This window comes from Stegostoma tigrinum, chromosome 6 (assembly GCF_030684315.1).
Source record: "Stegostoma tigrinum isolate sSteTig4 chromosome 6, sSteTig4.hap1, whole genome shotgun sequence".
Lineage (NCBI taxonomy): Eukaryota > Metazoa > Chordata > Chondrichthyes > Orectolobiformes > Stegostomatidae > Stegostoma > Stegostoma tigrinum.
Genome location: NC_081359.1, coordinates 18,747,214 through 18,767,340, shown reverse-complemented (window position 1 = coordinate 18,767,340; position 20,127 = coordinate 18,747,214). Strand labels below are relative to the sequence as shown.

The 20,127-nt window shown below is 44.1% G+C and overlaps 1 protein-coding gene across 1 annotated transcript; it reads right to left on the bottom strand.

Moving 5' to 3' along the window:
• Positions 1–5,128: 5,128 nt before the first annotated feature.
• On the bottom strand, positions 5,129–18,849 carry mettl18 (methyltransferase 18, RPL3 N3-histidine). The gene has a single exon (XM_048532507.2). The coding sequence runs from the start codon at positions 18,785–18,787 to the stop codon at positions 17,849–17,851; it is 939 nt and encodes a 312-aa protein (XP_048388464.2). The 5' UTR covers positions 18,788–18,849; the 3' UTR covers positions 5,129–17,848.
• Between the last annotated feature and the right edge of the window lie 1,278 nt (positions 18,850–20,127).

Genomic DNA, 20,127 nt, shown 5'->3' with positions numbered 1-20,127 from the left:
TGACTAATTTTCACACAGACATTATACAATCATTTGTATCTCCTCTAAATCCACGTCTTGTTTTCTTGTGTTTCAGATCAGTACCTTCCTTTAACTGGTTTAAAAACTACTCAATCTCTAGCTTCTGAGGTCATAAACTTGAAATATTAGTTGTGTCCCTCTGTTCACAGATGCGGCTGAATTTTTCCAGCATTTTCTGTTTTTATTTCTGATTTCTAGCATGCACAGTAGTTTGCTATTAAAACAAGAAAAGAAGCATGTTGTCAAGACTTAGTAGTTAACTATTTCCTGGTCCCTTCTCCACGGCAACACCTCTACACACCAGAGCTTACCTGCCAACCAAGCAGCACATTATTCTTAAACAGATTAATTTGTGGTCTTTTATGAGATTGAAATTCTTGAGAATCACTCCTGACGAGTGCAAGACAGAAAGCTCCAACAGTATGTCTCTTTTCTCAGTGATGCCCAACTTTCTGTCACCAAGCAACTAACTTGTATTAAAATAGCAGACTCCGTGATAGCATCTTGATTGGCTCATAGAATCATATAAACCATTCAGTCTTCAGGGTTCATTCAGTCCATTATACATGTGTCAGCCTTTGAAAGAGCTACACAATTATACCCATTCCATTGCTTATTGCCCCAGGTACTGATTGCATTCTAAAGAATTTGGCAAATAGAGGATATAGAGTCGTAGAGATGTACAGCATGGAAACAGACCGTTTGGTCCAAATCATCCATGCTGATCAGATATCCTAAATTAATCTAGTCCCATTCACCAGCATTTGGCCCATATCCCTCCAAACCCTTCCTATTCACGCACCCATCCAGATGCCTTTTAAATGTGGTAATTGTACCAGCCTCCATCACTCCATACATGCACCACCCTCTGCATGAAAAACATGCTCTTAGGTCCCTTTTAAATCATTCCCCTCTCACCTTAAACCTATGCCCTCTAGTTTTGACTCCCCCACCCAGGGAAAAGATCTTGTCAATTTACTCTATCCCTGCCCCTCATGATTTTATAAATTTCTCAAAGGTAACGCCTCAGCCTCCAGCACTCCAGGGGAAAATAGCCCCTGCCTATTCAGCCTCTCCCTATAGCTCAGACCCTCCAATATCCTTATAAATCTTTTTGGCACCCTTTCAAGTTTTACAACATCTTTCCTATAGCAGGGAGAACAGAATTGAATGTAGTATTTCAAAAGTGGCCTCACCAATGTCCTGTCATCCACAACATGACCTCCCAACTTCTTATACGCATGCACTGGCCAATTAAAGCAAGTGTATCAAACGCGGAGGCTTGGGGACCGCTTTGCAGAACACCTCCGCTCGGTTCACAATAAACAACTGCACCTCCCAGTCGCAAACCATTTCCACTCCCCCTCCCATCCCTTAGATGACATGTCCATCATGGGCCTCCTGCAGTGCCACAATCATGCCACCCGAAGGTTGCAGGAACAGCAACTCATATTCCGCCTGGGAACCCTGCAGCCTAATGGTATCAATGTGGACTTCACCAGCTTCAAAATCTCCCCTTCCCCCACTGCATCCCTAAACCAGCCCAGTTCGTCCCCTCCCCCCACTGCACCATACAACCAGCCCAGCTCTTCTCCTCCACCCATTGCATCCCAAAACCAGTCCAACCTGTCTCTGCCTCCCTAACCTGTTCTTCCTCTCACCCATCCCTTCCTCTCAACCCAAGCCGCACCTCCATCTCCCACCTACTAACCTCATCCCACCTCCTTGACCTGTCCGTCTTTCCTGGACTGACCTATCCCCTCCCTACCTCTCCACCTATACTCTCTCCACCTATCTTCTTTTCTCTCCATCTTCGGTCCGCCTCCCCTTCTCTCCCTATTTATTCCAGAACCCTCACCCCATCCCCCTCTCTGATGAAGGGTCTAGGCCTGAAACGTCAGCTTTTGTGCTCCTGAGATGCTGCTGGGCCTGCTGTGTTCATCCAGCCTCACATTTTATTATCTTGGATTCTCCAGCATCTGCAGTTCCCATTATCACTGTATCAAACGTCTTCCTCACTAACCTGTCCACCTGTGTCTCCAACTTCAAGGAACCATTAACCTGCCACCCCAAGATCTCCTTGTTAGACAATAATGGGGCAAAATGTGAAGTTGTTCATTTTAGAAAGGAGAGCGAAAAAGAGTGTATTTAACTGGGGAAATAATGCGGAAAGTTGCAACACAAATGAATTTGGGGAGGTAACTGTGCACGAAACACAGAAAGCTAGCTCATAGCTGCAGCTAGTAATTAGGAAGGTTATTGGAATGTTGGTCCTTATTTGAGTGGGTTGGAGGGTAAGATAGGGGGAGTCTTTCTGCAACTGTACAGCTTGTTAGTGAGATAACAAGGTGTAGAGCTGGATGAACACAGCGGGCCAAGCAGCATCAGAGGAGCAAGAAAGCTGATGTTTCGGGCCTAGACTCTTCTTCAGTCTAGGCCCGAAACGTCAGCCTTCCTGCTCATCCTGCTGTGTTCATCCAACTCCACACCTTGTTATCTCAGATTCTCCAGCATCTGCAGTTCCTACTATCTCTGAAACAGCTTGCTAGTGAGACTACATCTTGAGTACTGTGAGCAGCTTTGGTCCCCTTATTCAAGAACAGATGTTTCATTGAAGGCAGTTCAGAGAAAGTTCACAAGATGATCCCCAATATTGAAGGATTGTCTTATGAGCAAAAATTAAACAAATTGGGACTCTGCTCATTGGCATTTAAAGGAATGAGAGGTGATCTCATTGAAATATATAGGATTCTTAAGGAGCTTGAGAGGGTGAATGCTAAGAGGATGTTTCCCCTTATGGCAGAGTCTAGAATCAGAGGGTATAGTCTCAGAACAAAGGGGCTCAATTAAAGACTGAGATGATGAAGAATTTCTTCCCTCAGATGGTTGAGAGACTTTGGAACTCCTTGCCAAAGACAGCTATGGGGGCAGAGTATGTTTAAGGCTGAGATAGATAGATTGAATTGAATTGAATTGAATTAGCTTTATTGTCACATGTATTCAAATGAGTACAGTGAAAAGTTTATACATTGCCACTTACAGCACCATTTTAGGTACAACTGTACGTAGGTATAGCTTCTTCAAGTACAAGATCTTAGAAAATAGAGAAATAAAATTTCCAGCGCTGCAGAAAAAGAAGTTCAGAACAGCGGCCTTTCACCCAGATCACACTGGCACATAGACTCCAGTCGACATTGGGCCTTGGATCCGACCACACCATGTCTCACCTTGAGGATCATGAAGCTGGGAGATTGTTCTGGTATTGCCTCAAAACCAGAAGACCACTTTGGGGCCATGTCAGGCCTAAAGGCTACCACACCAGGCTGAGGGGACTCCACACCACAAGGCCACCATGCCATGTCAGGAGGCCTCTCTACCAAATTGGGAGGTCAGTCCTCTTCGTGCCTGCACTGAGGCAGGGAGTTGTCAGATGCTGAGCGTCACTGGAAGCTGACAGCAGAGCCAGAAGCCAGGAGTCCAGTCAGAGGCTAAGAATTGCCAGAGGTCGGGAGTCATCTGAAGGCCAGAAGTCATCAGGGGCAGTGGGAGCAGAAGAGAAAACACAATGAGGGGAAGTGAAAAGAAAAAGAAGCAGAATGTGCAGAGAAGATGAGCTCCAGCTGAAGCATCCTACTCTGCCGCCATCTTGGTGCATTAGTGTTGATCTGTAGGGGCATCAGGGTTATGGGGAAAGGGCAGGAAAATGCACGTGAAGAGCGTCAGGTGAGCCATAATCCTACTGAATGATGGAGCATGCTCACGGGGCCAAATGGCCTACTCCTGGTCCTTTCTCTTATGGTTTCACGGAAGTGTCTGGACTTAAACTGTTAACCTGCTTCTTCTTCCTACAGAACCTTCAGAATTACAACAGAAGTGTGAAAAATGGACAGAAAATGCTGGACATACTTACTAGATCATGCAGCACTTGTGGAAGGAGAGAAATGGAGTTTACTATTACAGGAGGATGATCATTTGCCATATGAAGATCTGCTGCATGTTTTCAATATTCTGTTCTATACCATTTGGTTTTGTGTGTCATATCATATCTCCACCACCAGATGGTAATGTTCACCATATAATTTATGTATTCACCTCTTTACAAAGCTCAAGAATGCCACCTGATGCCAGAAACTGTTATAACATGAACCCACATCACTTGTGAAAGCGCTAATAGCTGAATATCTTATCACCATTTGTGAAGCCATGTGGAAATTGTTATTGGGCTGAAATATTGTCCTTGCTCAATCAAAAGAAAGATAAACCACTTAACTATGACCATATTAGTGTCACACGAGTCACGAGTACGTGCTTAGAAGCTTAAGCTGCAACAGAGTTTTGAGCAGCTAATGGAGATTTCATAAAAGCAATGTCAGTGTTTGAGTTTTTCTTTTAAGGGGGTGGTAATTGGTTACATTGAAGCAATGACATACATTCTCTTATGTATAGAAAATTAGCATGGATCTAAGTCAGATATTTAAGCTGATGAAAAGATTCAATAAGGTTGATAGAGAAACTATTTCCAGGCGTCAGGAAGCACTTCTTCATACCATAGGTTTGGAAATCTGGAACTCCCTACCCTCAAGAAGCTGGGGGTGGGGGGTGTCAACTGAGTATTTGAAAACTGAGATTGAAAGTCTGTCTCTTAACAGCTGAACTGGGGTTTTAAAATCTGGAGTGATGGAGATTGTGCTCATGAGAGATTGTAGGGATCTGAATAGAAAGTATTTGTTGCTTTCAGATTGTAAGCACCTGAAGCGCTTTAGATATTGAAATTCAAATAATTCACTCCTTTCTCAGTGCCCCTTTTAATGTCAATTGATCTTTTCCTTCCCCATACACTCAACATATTTCTAAGTCAATATTTCAAGCTCCTGTGGGCCCTTTAAATGAGCTATTAAAAATTGTATTGCACATAAACTTTATGTATTAACATAGCAGAACACATTACAGAGCAACATAAGCCTCCAACCAATATTTTTGAGGGGAAAAATTCAAGTCTGTTAAAGTTTAAACTTATTACCTTTCAGACATGGGAAGTGCACCTCCACAGTGAACTAAAAGACATTTCAGTGTTTTGTTTTCAATTTTTATTCATTTACACTTTGAATTAGTACAAATTAGACTTTCTTTCAATGCTTCAAGAAAGGTATAGTTCAAGATGTACATTGCTCAAACAAATCACATAGACATATTGATTTCCTAAATAAACCCTTATGGGTAACAGATCATAAAAATAATGTCTTTTCTAGTGTTAACATTCTCCCATAGCTAGCACAGGGGTGACTATTCAAACAAATGGTGAATCGGTTTTCGTGTTATATAATGCTTAGATAAGAGAAAGATTGGCATTTATACAGCACCATTGCAGAGCAAATGAAGCACCTTGGAAGCGTTGGAAATACAACTGGGAGAAACATGCAACAATGACAGCTTCACCGACCGGGAGGAGCATGCAGCGGGTCAGCATCGCCGTGAAGCAGGTTGGGAGGGCCGTGCAACAGACTGGGACTAGCAGGTTGATCGTCAGCATCGCCATGAAGCAGACCGGGGCGAGCGTGCAGCAGGTCAGCATCGCCATGAAACAGGCCGGGGGAAGCATGCAACAAGGTCAGCATCCCTGAAGCAGATCGGGCCTGCAGGATCTGTATGAGGGGCAGTGGTAGTGGGAAATAAAGTAAACATTGGCATAGTCTCTTCACCTATTTCTACCTATCTGACCACAGTATGACATGACAAGGTAACAGGTGAGTATTGGGTACTCAGGAATTAAGAACTGCTACCAGTGCTGAAGAATAGTTAGGACATTATATTTTTGAAAATATTTAACTTACAAATTCATTGGAAATTTTGGTAAACAATATATTGCAGCTTTATTATGTTGGAGTTGGTGGACCCAGTGCGATCCAGCGACTACATTTGCAGGAAGTATTGGCTGGTCAAGGAACTGCAGCTCAAAGTTGATGGCCAAGCTGTGGACACCGTGCCACATCAGAGAGGGGAGATCTGTCTGGACATTGAGTCAGCAGATAGTCACAGACACCCTTGAAGAATTATATATCAAGTGAGTGATCAGTGGCAGGAGAATGTGACTGTCCATGAGACTAATATTGGGATCCAAAACTTAGCTTCTGGAGAAAACACAGCAACCAGCTTTTACAATGCAAGATCCACAGACTGCAGATTGATAATAGCAAGATAATTTATTGTTTACTGCTCCTGGAATTAAATGACGAACAGTACAACAGGTAGAATGTCACTGCAATCCAAGAACTTCTTTTCACTCTGACATCTGGGGTGTGCAAAATGCAAACACAAAAAAAACTTGACATTTTGTGGATGAGTCCTTGAATAAGACCAGTTCTCAGCAAAAAGCAACTTCAATTAGCAGCTGCAGTGAAGAATACCCTGCTGTTAACCATACTTGGCTGGACCCATAAATTATAGCAAATCGACACATTTACTGCCATTCCCACTTACTGATGTCAGGTTAGGGAGCTGTACTGAACACACTGAGGGTAATTAGAACCAGGCCTCCTACAGTTTGTAATCTATATAAATTATCTGGATTTGACACAAATAAGAGGTTGTTAACTTTGTAGGTGAAATTAAATTGAGGCATGGAAAGGCACCACGCAAGTCTTAATGAAGTAGCTAAGGAACTACAGAATGACGTCAATAAAGTTTTTTTTAAACTGAGCAGAGCTATGATTGATGGGCTTGTGCATGTGAGGGGAAAAGATACTATATATGTCAGGAACAAAAATGAGACAGTTACTCAGTGAATAAATTGAAGTATATGTGAGCATAATCTGGGATGGGTGGTAAACTCAGTGCTTACAATGTCCAGTCATCGCAGAGAAGGAAAAAAAGGCATAAAAACAAACAATTGTGAGTTGCATTTCTAATGAACGTAACAGAGGCTGTTAACGGTGAAGCTGACAATGACTTGATCGGACTATTTACTTATTGCTGCATTCAGGTCTGATCATTAAGCCGCACAGTTTATCTTTACAGCCAGTGAGCATGCCACAATGATTATCCTGAAGGAGGCCAGGTTTGAGGACATGTCATAATCTGTTAGCCTGAAAGAGTTATAGAATCTTTTGGTAGAGAAGAGGCCCTCCAGCCCATCAAGACTACTGCCAAAAACATACTACCACTTACATTAGTCCGTTCCCACACTAGGCTTATAGCCTTGAATGTTATGATACTTTAAGTGCTCATTCATGAACTTCTAAAAAAGTTTGAGAATTCCTATCTCAACTACTCTTCCAGACAGTGCATTCTAGGCCCCACCATCCTCTGAACAAAAAACAGTTTTCCTCAAGTTCCCCCAAACTTCAATTTTCACTTTAAAATTATGCCCCTTGTGATTGATCCTTCAACGAAGAGTTGCAACTACTTTCTAGTCACCCTGTCCATGCCCCTCAGTCTTATACACCTCTATCAGGACCTGCCCCTCAATCCACTTTACTCTAAAGAAAATAATCTCAGTTTATCCAGATTGACTTAATAGGTGAAATGCTCCATTTCAGGCAACATCTTGGTGAATCTCCTTTGTATTCCCTCCATTACAATCTCATCCTTCCTACAATGTGATGGCCAGAACTGCACATAGTACACCAGTTGCAGCCGAACCAAAGTCCTATGCTTCTCCAACATGACCTCCCTGCTCTTGTTAACTATGCCATGATTGATAAAGGCAAGCATTCTGTATGCCTTCATTAACTACTTTATTAATCTCTCCTACCACCTTCAGGGATCTGTGGACAAGCACCCTAAGACCTACTTTTCTCCGAGTTTCATAGTGTCCTGCCATTCGTCGAGAACTCCCTTGTCTTCCGTCATCAAATGTGCATCGCTTCACACTTAGAGTTAAATTCCATCTGCCATAGATCTTCCCATCTTGCCAGTCTGTTTACAGCTTCCAAATGTAATACCTTCTTCCTCACTGTCAACCATCAGGCAATCTTCATGTCATCCGCAGACTTAGTTATCGTCCCTCCCACATTCTCATCTACATCACTTATGAATGTCACAAACAATATGGGACCCAGCACCGATTCCAGACACACCACTGCAGACTGGGCTCCAATCACACAAAGAGCCTTCCTCCCCTGCCCTCTCCTGAGGGATGACTAAGAGGGTAAATATCCCACATGAAAGCCAGGATTCAAGTGAGTAACTTAGGATACAGGCAGCTGATCAGAAACTCCATCAGTTGAGCAAAGCACAAGCTGGAAAAAGGTAGCAGGGTATAGAAGGACTCTGAGGAAGTCAACATAGAAGGAGTCAGATGTTTCCTCTTGTGTGGGAACCGGAGAGATGTGGAAAGCTAACAACAATCTTACATATTCCACTCTGCCGATCAAAATGACCTTGAGGTGTTGAAACAGTACCTGGAACAAGCACCAAATATTGAGTCAGTGACCCAGGGAAAGCTGGAATACACAGCTGCAGGAGATTCTACAGTCAGGCCACTATAAACTACTAAAATGTTAAAAGGAGTCACCATGCTGTAGTTCTGCACATCTTAGACTAAGAGAAGTTGCAACAAGAGCTTTTCTGAAGCTTTATCCCAAACATAGCCACTTCCCATCCTTTAATAACATGGAAGGGAAATCAAGTAAAGGACCTTGCAATATGCTCACTAGCAAAGTGGAACAAATTTCCAACATAAGGGCACTCAAATTGACAGAATTCTGTAGCAACTCAGATTGGCCCTGAACTGCGGGTCCCATGGTCAAAGGCGCATGCAAGAAATACATAAATTAGAAAAGAACACCACTAAAAATAACCAAACCTACAGCGATAACAGCATCCTGCAAGATTCCCGTGCCGACTAACAGATTAGATCACAGTGGGAGCAATTGGAAATCACTACTGATGACCTGGAAAAGTTAAAACTTGTCGTTAAACAGCAGGACACCAGAATATAGGAAAGTCTAATCCACATGGGTCAATTCCAATCCCAATATGAAAAGGCCTATTCAGATGAATGATGGGCAGTCAAAGACCAGTAAGCAGCCCAGGCTTATATTGATAGTCTACAACAGCAATGTAAAGAGCTGTAGTAAGAGTGTTGTACAATTGTAATACAGGAAAGGTCAAAATTGGTACAACTGGGAAACACACAAAGTACCTAAGGATACAGAAATCTAGAGAACCAGTTAATCGGACAGTAACAGCATAAAGTGTGTCTTTGGGCAAGTGACAACACAGGAGACAGTGAAGTGTCAGACAAGACGGGATCAACACAGGTCCATATACATCCAGCAGGAAGGAACATATGGGAACACCCACTGCCCTTCCTCAAAGCTACAGGCCCATCAACCTCCTCCCCTGCCCCAAGAACAATGAAGACCTGGCGCAGAAATGTCCAAGACCAGGTTATCTATATAAACATAACAGTTCAGTTCTGAGGAAGGATCACCACACCCAAAATGTTAACTCTGCTTTCTCCTCCACAGATGCTGCTGGACCTACTGAGCTTTTCCAGCAACTTTGTTTTTGTTCCTGATTTACAGCATCCGCAGTTCTTTTGGTTTTTATCTATATAAACTCCTGGTCCAATATCCAATTGGCCAACACCACTAAGGTACACACTGCTTTTGATGCTACTTCTGACCCATACTCCTTTGAGATTTATCAGCAAGGGCTATTGCATGGTTTAGTTGAGGAGGGACAAACCACGCTGGTCATTATGTAACTCAGTGCCACAGAACATTCAGCTCTCCTGCTTCCACAAGCTACTGGTAGCAGAATGGAATAAACGAAGACAGCCGACTTAGCCACCATTAGCCATGATGTGGGAATCCCATGGCTTGTTTGCATAAGCGCCGCCAACAAAAGGGGGATTATCCCACCTCCTTTGCCTGCCAGCTGTGGCTCCAAATCACCCGGTTATTCAGGGATATGGATAAATCCCAACTCACTGATCAACAGCAAGTAAACTGGGGACATACTCACGCTACTGAGAGCTGAAACCATGCACGTGAGGCATTTGACCCGGCAAACACCCAACATGCTGATGCCTGGGCTCTCAAAAACTAGTCCTAGTGTGGGACAGAAAACTTAAGTAACAGAACAAGGTGAAGCAAACAGTCTGCATAAGTGCCTTCCACACAATCACATCCCATCTCCAGCATGGACGAGCAAGGAGACATGCTGAAATAAACTACAGGAAACGAAACAATAATACCCTCCCATGAGTCTCTTTCCCCCAGAAAGTAGGAACTCCCACAAACCCCCAGCTATAACTGGCCATTTCGTTCAGGACTGCCGAGCACCTAAGATTCCAACCTGGCAACAGAAAGACCAGGAAGATGGGTCAATACCCAGGGTACCATTTTAGCAGCAGTAGCTAGAGTTAAAACAGGCTGTGACTTATACATTGAGGATCACCGGGGCAATAATGGAAATAACTTTAAAAGCTCCTGAGCCAGGAGTGCCTAAGCCATTTGCTATCACCATGACTGCAGCAAGCTCAATCAGGAACAGCTCCTGCCACCACTAAACATCCATTCCAAAAGCACGTACAGCTGCAACGGCCTCACAGGCTTCCTCCCACTCTGGGGAAAATGGGGCTTTGTCTCAGCAAATGGAAAGCTCTTCCCGTCTGCACCTCTATTAAAATAGATTTTCCAATAAGCTCAAAGGCCAAACTCAAAAATGGATAACCTTGCCCACAAATCCACTGCTCATACCCAGCTAGGAAATAAAAGCTGCACAAAACACAGTCGTGCCTATTTTCACAGCAAGGTTCACTCTTCCAAGTACAAGGTACGTCAACAAGTTATACTAAGTTTACCAGCCAATGCACTTCTAGCACCCAGGTTTTCAGGGCCACACTCCTATGTGCATAAAGTTGGCCCCTCAGAATATAAATTTTTGCTGGGATCAGGTAAAACTGGCTGGTACCACATAAATGAGATTAGGTCCTATTCTGCCTAAAATAACTTGAACCACTTTCACACCATGCTCAAGGGAAAATAGATTCTAGTGCCAGCCCTGCGCACAAAGGCCCCAGTAAACCCTCAGGCCTCTCCACCCAGACGCAGAACACACCGCCACAGGCAGACACACAACTGCAAGAAAACTTTAAAACAAAACAAACAAAAAAATGCACTTAATCACAATTGAGGAGTAACATTGATACTGGTGAGTGCATGCTATCAACCTTTGAGATGCTGACAAGAGACTCAGTTGTTCAAAACAGGGTTTACGGTTGGCCTCTTTCAGGACAGGAAGCATATATTTCATTACTTCAAGTGTGATACATGCACTTCCTGCTAGAGGGGGGCTCAGGTAACCAAAGATCAATCATTTTCAGGGTAGCATGTTACCAGTGGCAGCAAAACTACTGGGAGCAATTCCGAAGCTCAGAATTAAACCGCATTTGGAGAGGCAGTGATGAATCAAGGACAGTTAGCATAGATTATTAAACGGAGGTCATGCCTGACCAATTGATTATTTTTTTTTAAAAAGAGGAGGCCAAGTGTGAGATGAGGACAATGACTTGACATAATCTATTTGGACTTCAAGGTCCTGCTATGAGACACTTACAGAGAAGTTAAGAGCCCATGGGATCCAAGAAAATTTGGCAAATTGGATCCATAATCGACAGAGGCACAGGAAGCAAAGTCTGATGGTCAGAAAGTGTTTTTGTGACTGGAAGCCTGTATTCAGTGGGGTCATACACTGTTTATAGTAACAGTGATAATAAATGATTTAGACTTGAATACAGGGACACAGCAGGGGGATTGATCAACAAGTCATGGACAAAATACAAAGTAGTGGAGTAGTAAATAGTGAGGAGGATAGCCTTGGATTACAGGAGAATATAGATGGGCTAGTCAGATGAAATTCAATTTGGCTAAGTGTAAGGTGGTGCACTCCAGCAGAACAAGTTAGGCACAAGGAATACACCATAAACGTTAGCACACCGAGGAGCCCGAAGGATCAGAGAGACTTTGGTATGGATGTCCGGTGGTCTCTTAAAGTGGCAAGATAGGTAAATAAAATGGCCAAGGTGGCATATGGGGTACTTGCTTTTATTAGCCAAGACAGAGGCTTTAAGAGCAGAGAGACAATGCCCAAAGTATTGTGTGCAGTTCTTGAATACACATTCATAACTGCACTAGATAGGATGCACAGGAGGTTTACTAGGATGTTGCCTGGGTTGGAGGGTTTAAGTTACGTAGAGAGATTGAAATCGACTGAGATTGTTTTATTTGGGGCATAGCAGGCTGAAGAGCATCAATATTAAGATGCATAAAATTATGAGGGTAAGACAGGAAGAAACTTTTTCATTTGGTGGAATGATCAATGGGCCAGGAGCACAGATTTAAGGGGCAGGCAGTTTAGACAGAATACGAGGAAAAATATTTTCACCCAGAGACTGGTGAAAATCTGCAACTAACAGCCTAAGAGGATGGTGGGAGCAGAAACTCTCAATATTTTACTAGTTAGAAGTGCACTTGTAATGCCAGGGCATACAAAGCTTTTGGCTAAGTACTAGAAAATGAGATTAAAATAGTTAGGTGCTTGTTTTAGGCTAGCATGGACATGATGGGCTATAGCACCTTTTTTTGTGTTGTAGACCTCTATGACCTGACACTGAATTCTCAATAGCTTACCATTGACAGCACATTTCCTATATGGGTGATTCTACTGCAGCCAACATGACCCTTAGATGACAAAATACAGCACACTGAGGGAGGTGGATTTGAGACATTTCACAGAGCAGTGAATAGATGACAGCAGTTTGATTTAGATGCAGGGATACTAAGAACTTCTGATGCTGGAGTCAGAAATAACAGTGTGGAGCTGGAGGAACACAACAGGCCAGCCAGCATCAGAACAGGAAAGCTGACGTTTCGGGTCAAGACCCTTCTTCAGAAGGGTGTGTGTGGAATAGGGATCTCTGAACTAAATAGAGAAGAGGAGTGGGGCTGGGGAGGTGAGAGAGTGTGCAGGTAGGCAATGGTGGGGGTTGGTCAGTGAGATGGGAGGAGCGGATAGGTGGGAGAGAAGACAGACAGGTCAAAGAGGTGGGGATGAGGGGGAGGGTTGGTCAGTCATGGGATGAGGTGGGGGTGAGGAGATTTTGAAGCTAGTAAAGACCACATTGAGACCACTGTGTTGTAGAGGGACTATTGATCTGGAACAGACAGGTAAAAGGGAAGCCTTTGTATTATCAGTGGAGCTGATTCCATGAGTGAAACTCCAGCAGTATTCCTGTACGTTCTTGGAATCTCTAAAAACTTTGGTCTTAAGTATTTTGGACTTGCCTAAATCCAGTGCAGTCTCAGGGAGAGCATGAACCCTCCCATGTAAAATAGGTAGAAATTCTAAACCTTTTGAAGCTTTAATTAGAAGATTTTGGAGCATGCTGGTATGTTCCTATGCAATTCAAGTAAATTTTGTTGCTACAATATGAAATTCTGACTGTCTTAAGATCTGGGTAATAGTGGGAAAGCAATTATCATGTTGTTTGCAGGGAGTTAAAAGTCTGCTACATTCTATTAAAATAAAATATAGCAATGGTCCTTTGAACATGCTCTGCCACTCCAACACAGGTGGCCCTGCATCTCAACTCCACTTTCACATATCTTCCACATATCCCTTAATTCTTTCACTGCATAAAAAGTTAATGCACCTGTCTTGAATTCCAATGATTTGTAATCCTGAGTGAATAAATTTCTCATCCATCTTAAATGGCTGATTTCATATTCTGAGATAATGACCCCATGTTCTATATTTCCCAACCAAGGATAATGGTCAAACCATTCTTTCTAAAATAAAAACTCTACATGTTTCAATTGGATCACTTAATTCTTTTGAACTCCAGGTACTATGGGCCTAGTCTACACAGTCTATTCAAGCAATCCCTTCACCCGAGAATCAATCCAGTAGATCACATTACATTTCCATCTTTCCTTCAAGAGACTAAACAGCACAATATTCCATGGGTGGTCTCTTGTGCAGTCAAGACTATGTCAGTCTCTCTCTTTACCCAGTCTGGCCAATGTGATTCCAAACCCGCAGCAATGGCTCCTCTGTCATGCAACTGTCCTCTGAAATGACCTACCACACAGGTTAGTTGAATTCTTTTGTCTTTTGTACAACACTGGCATCTCAAGATTAGTTACGATGAGGCCCCCGAGCCTGTTCTGCCATTTAGTAGCATTATGGCTGATCCACCTCATCCATTTTCCTGCCTTTTCCCCATAATCCCCCATTCCCCTAATTAAGAATTTATGCATCACAGCCCTAAAGTATACTCAAAACTGCAGCCACAGCTGTGTTTGGGTCAAGGACTTCCAAAGACTCAACTCATCAGTCTTGAATTGGCTTCCATATATTGATATATATATATACACCTTTTGGTCCTAGACTCTCCAATGAGAGGAAACATCCTCTCAGCATTTACCCTTCAAACCCCTTAAGAATTATACGTTTCAATGAGAATACATCTTATTCTTCTCAAGTTCATCAAGTAGAGCTCCAACCTGGTTAGGCTTTTCTCATAATACATACTAGGCCACCTGAAACCAGCTTGAAGACCACAAAATTTCATTACCAAGGAGTTCGAGACTTCCGATTTAGATGTTTCCATTAAAATGAACATTTAGCTGAAGCCATTTAACTACTTCGGCAAAACAAACAAGTGTTGGACTTAACAATTAAAAGTAGGGTCTTGGGTAGTGATGTAGAACAGAGACCTAGGGGCTCAGGTACACAATTCTGTGAAGTTTGCGTCACATATAAATAGGGCGGTGAAGAAGGCATTTAGCACACTTGCATTCAATGCTCAGACCTTTGAGTTTAGGATTTGGGATGTTATGTTGAGGCCTCTTCAGGAGTACTGCGCCCAGTTCCGGCCACTGTTGTAATATTAAACTGAAGGGGTTTCAGAAGAAATTTACCAGAATGTAGACTTTATATACTTTGTTACTTGTACCTAAATACTGTGAAAAGTATGTCACCATTTTCCAACATCTAAAACAATAAGTTACTAAATAAAATTGTATAAATGGTAAAATATTGAATAAATTAAAGTTTATATTATTAAAACAGAAACAACTTCATAAGTTCAACTTTCCCTCACTGCTCTTCCAGTCACCATCATCTGACACCATCCCCAGGATCCTGGCAATGTGCCCCTCTTCCACCACCACCAAGCTAGAGACAGTCACGCTGCACAAGTTCCACACCTCCAATGCTGGACATCAAGTGACAGGTCCTGGCTCATCTTCCCATGCCATCACCCAGGGGTATTCCCAGGGCCCTGGTCTCCCACAGGAGGGCAGCTGGCAGCAGCACATTGGCAATCAAAAAAAAACACCCCACCGAGCTGGCTGGGAACAGCAGGTTTAAGTTATAAGGAGAGGCTAAGACTCTTTTCCACAGGAGCATAGATGGTTGAAGGGTGACCCTATTAAAGTTTGTAAAATCATACGTGGGTATAAAGATTCTGAATTACAAGTGTTTTCTTCCCTAGGATGGGAAATTTCAAGACTAGGCAGCATATTTAAGGTGAGAGCAGAAATATTTTTGTTATTAAAAAAGACACGAAGGGTTTTTTTAAATTTAAAGAGTAGTTCGTATGGAACAAACCGCCAGAGGAAGTGATGACTGCGGGTACAGTTACAATGTCTAAGACATTTAAGTAAGTACATGATTAAGAAATGTTTGGAGGGATATATGCCAAGTGCAGGCAGGACTTGTTTCTTTGGGATTATGGTCAGCATAGACTGGTTGGAACAAAAGGGTCTGTTTCTGTGCTGTATGACTATGCCATTAACTAGAGACATTCTTTTGACCCAAGTTACATTTGCTGGCAAAAGTTACTATATTTCAAATAAATTTGTGTTTCATACAAATGAAACTGGAAACATTGCTTTAATAAGTCAACATCTTCACAACCTAGCCAAGGCACAAAAACACGCTAGTTCCTTGAAAGATAGCAAGAACTGTAGATCCTGCAGTCAGAGATACAACATGATCCTGGAAAAACAGCAGGCCAGGCAGCATTAGAGGAGCGGCAAAGTTGACGTTTCAGATCAGGATGCTTCTCCAAATGGGGAGAGGGAGGGAAGGGAGTCAGGAAATAAATAAGAATGGGTGGGGTTGGGGAAGGTCGGTGGGATGGTGATTAGTGAATGCAGGTAAGGAGTGTTGGGGATTGGTCAACGGGATGGGAGAGGCAGATGTGGGAGAGATGATGGACAGGTTGCGTCATGTCAAGGAGGCAGGGATGAGGGGAACGGTTGGGCACAGAAATGAGGCCAGAGATGGGGAGATTTTAAAAACTGGTGAGCTCCATGTTTAGGCTATCAGGCTGTAGGTTCTCAAGGCAGAATGAGTTACTGCTTCTCCAGTTCACAGGTTGTATCATTGTGACAGTGGAGGCAGCCCAGGATGGATGTGTCATCCAGGGAGTGGGGGAGGAAAGAGTTAAAATGGTTGGCAACCAGAAGGTTGTTGTCGTTTGTCACGTACAGAATGCAGGTGCTCCACAAAACACACACACAGTCTCAGTCTACACTTGATCTCATCAATGTAGAGGAGGTGACATCAGGAGCAACAGAAGACCAAGTTGACTGGCATGCAGGTGAACCGCTATCTACGATGGAAGGTTTGTTAAGTGCCTTGAATGTATCCGTTGATAAGCTTCACAGCTCAGTTAGAATCATAATGCAACTATTTTCTGTTCCAAGTTTAGCAGTAAAGATATGGAAAAGTCATTTGAACTACTTAAAAAAATGTGATTTAAAAAGTTAATTTTGAAACTAGATCTTGAAAATGAGAAAATCTGTTTTACTGCACACGATCAAAAGGCAAATATAGTTTAAAACAAATTAAGCATTTAATCCTTAGCTAGTAGGACCCATGAAACATGTCATTTGCACTTTGGCACAATTATCAGCAGAATAGTAATGCCTGATAGTAACCATCCTGTCTAATTTCAATAATGCAACACAATTCCAAATAGGCCCAAGTTTCTTTCCTCGTTTAGCAGAGGCAATGTTCGAGCAATATTATTGCTGGACTGTTAATCCAGAGACCCAGGTTCAAATCCCACCATGGCAGATAATGTAATGTGAATTCAATATGAAAAATCTGGAATTAAGAGTGTTATGACCATGAATCCACTGTTGAAAAAACCCACCTGTTTCACTGAATGTCCTTACCTGGTCTGACTACATGCAAGTCCAGATTCACTGCAAAATAGTTGATTCTTATCTGCCCAATGGGATGGGGAACAAATGCCCTCATTTTGAGGGAGTTTTCTTTTTAGAAAGTGCTCATGTTAAATTTGAACTTGTTAGAGTATCAAAACGTTTGACTCACAGCTGTCAACAACAGCAGCTAAATGTTTCAAAAGTACTTGGAACAGATTAAAAAGTCAGGTTTTACAGTGCAAGATTTAAAAAAAAGAAACATTTGGCTTATTCTGTCTGTATCAGTCATCGTGCACCTCTCTATTCTAGTCCACTTTCCAGCTCTTGGCCAATAGCCCTGAATACTATGGTACTGTTTGTTATTTGTCCTTGAAATCATAAGGTTATTCCCACTAATTCATATTAATAGCTATATCCTGTTACAAGGCTATGTGAACTCTTCCAGTGTTGCATACTTAAGTCACTTCGCAATGATTCAACACTTTACATCAAAGAGTAGGCTTTCATCGATTTCCCTACGGATTCCACCTAGAGATTTTTTTTTAAAAAAGAAAAAAGGCTCAATATTCATTTCCGGAAAGTCGAGTGCCAGGTTTCAGCGGTCCCGTAAACAGCATTTCAATTTTGCAGTGAACGATTCAGGAGCATTGGGCCTTGTTGAAGGACATGGTCGCGATGCATCTCTGAAGCCCATCATCGATCACTTTTACTGTCTGAAAGTAAAAGACTTCTTTCTGTTTGACAAAGCTCTCGAACAGGTGGATGCCGCCGCCCACCCCAAAGTAATGGGACTTGGTGGCCAGGTAGACCACCCCATCCTGGGCGAGCAGGCTGGACAAGGTGTCGTGCAGGTCTCCGTAGCTGTCTGGGTTATACAGAGTCTCCGAGCTCAGGATAACGTCGTACTTGATGGAGCCGCCGTGGACGTCGCCAAATCGGGACCAATCTCCCGAGAAGAAGCGGCAGCGGGAAAGCGGCCGGGGCGACGGAGAGGCCTGGGCTTTCCGCCGTTTCACGGGCGGGTCTTCCTCCTCCTCCTCCTCGTCGTCGTCGTCTTCGTTCAGAGCCACGTTGGGCAGGGTCACCTCATCGATCACCGAGGAGTTGTAGTCCTGGAAATGGACCTCGGACGCCCGCCTCCTGAGGGCGACGATGCCCAGGAGACCCGCGCCGCAGCCCAGGTCCAGGACCCGCCGCCCCTCCAAGTCGACACCGGAGAGGTGCTCAATCAGGTCGAAGGTGCACTGCCAGATCTTCAGGCCTCCCTCGTAGACACCGGACACGAGGTCAGAACGGCGGGCGATGGCCCCGGAGACCCCGGCTTCAGCCCCGTCCTGCAGGCTCAGCGCCCTCTCCACAGCCCAGACGTTCAGGTGCCTGAGGCACAGCGGGTCGCACCCTCCCACCTCCACTTCCTCCACTATCCCATCTTCCAGGATCCTCTCCAGCTCCTCCCAAAGGACCCGGTGTTCCTTCACGGACTCAGACCTCCTCTCCGGGTCCGCTTGAACCGGCTCAGCCTCTCCAGTCCCGCACTGCTCTGGCGGCTCCAGGTTGAATTCAAATTTGAATTCCATGCTCGAGCCGCCCGTTAACCGCTGACCTCGGCTGCGTTCGTGACGTACACAGTCCTCTCCGCTCCCACTTCCCCCTTGTCGGCCTATCACCCCATGTCTTCACGATCCACCCTCCCGGCCCACGGCCTATCAAAAAAAGGGTTCCCACCCCACTCACCCTTTCAGCCTATCAGCCTATCAGCGCTCCCACCGCCGTCTCCCTCCCTCCAATCAACGAAGACCTCCCCACCCCCAGCGTTGGCGGCGTCACACGTATATAGCCCAACCCCTTCCCACTTTAACCAATTGGCTTGGCTCAGCAAGAGGGAACATCGTCTTTTCACGCCCCCCTCCTCTCCATCAGGCTCACCGTCAGCCAATGGGTGAATAAGCCCTCCGCGGCGCAGGGTGGGTTCTTCCCACTGGGGGTCGCTGGTTAGAGACTTCGAAAGCGGGCGCAGCCAGAGACTTCAAGATAACAAAGTGTGGAGCTGGATGAACACAGCAGGTCAAGCAGCATCTCAGGAGCACAAAAGCTGACGTTTCTGGCCTAGACCCTTCATCAGAGACATTTGGTCGGTGATTGATGGACCTGAAAACCTGGAGGGGGTGAATTGGCCTGTAGTTCCGACAATGCATCAAACAATAACATCAAAGTTTCGGCACTTTTTTGCCGCTGATCACCGTATAGTTTGTAATGCTGAAATTTTACCTTTATTTCTTTACTTTTCTCATTTCTACCTAAGATTTTCTACCAAGGTATCACTGTACCCCTACGCTTGGTTCGCAATAAACAACTGCACCTCCCAGTCGCAAACCATTTCCACTCCCCCTCCCATTCCTTAGATGACATGTCCATCATGGGCCTCCTGCACTGCCACAATGAAGCCACCCGAAGGTCGCAGGAACAGCAACTCATATTCCGCTTGGGAACCCTGCAACCCAATGGTATCAATGTGGACTTCACCAGCTTCAAAATCTCCCCTCCCGCTACCGCATCAGAAAACCATCCCAGCTTGTCCCTACCTCCCTAACCTGTTCTTCCTCTCAACTATCCCCTCTTCCCACCTCAAGCTGCACCCCCATTTCCTACCTACTAACCTCATCCCACCCCTTCACCTGTCCATCCTTCCTGGACTGACCTGTCTCCTCCCAACCTCCCCATCTACACTCACCTTTACTGGCTCCATCCCCACCTCTTTAACTTGTCTGTCTCCTTTCCACCTATCTTCTCCAGCATCTGCAGTTCCTATTATCTCTGAGGGAATAGAGGGATATGGGCCATGTGCAGGCAGATGGGATGAGTTTACAGTAGCATCATGGTTTGCACAGACATGTTGGGTTTTAAAAAAGTAAGCTCT

Excerpts from the sequence above, each read along its gene's own strand:
- mettl18 (XM_048532507.2), bottom strand. The coding sequence starts at position 18,787 with ATGGAATTCAAATTTGAATTCAACCTGGAGCCGCCAGAGCAGTGCGGG.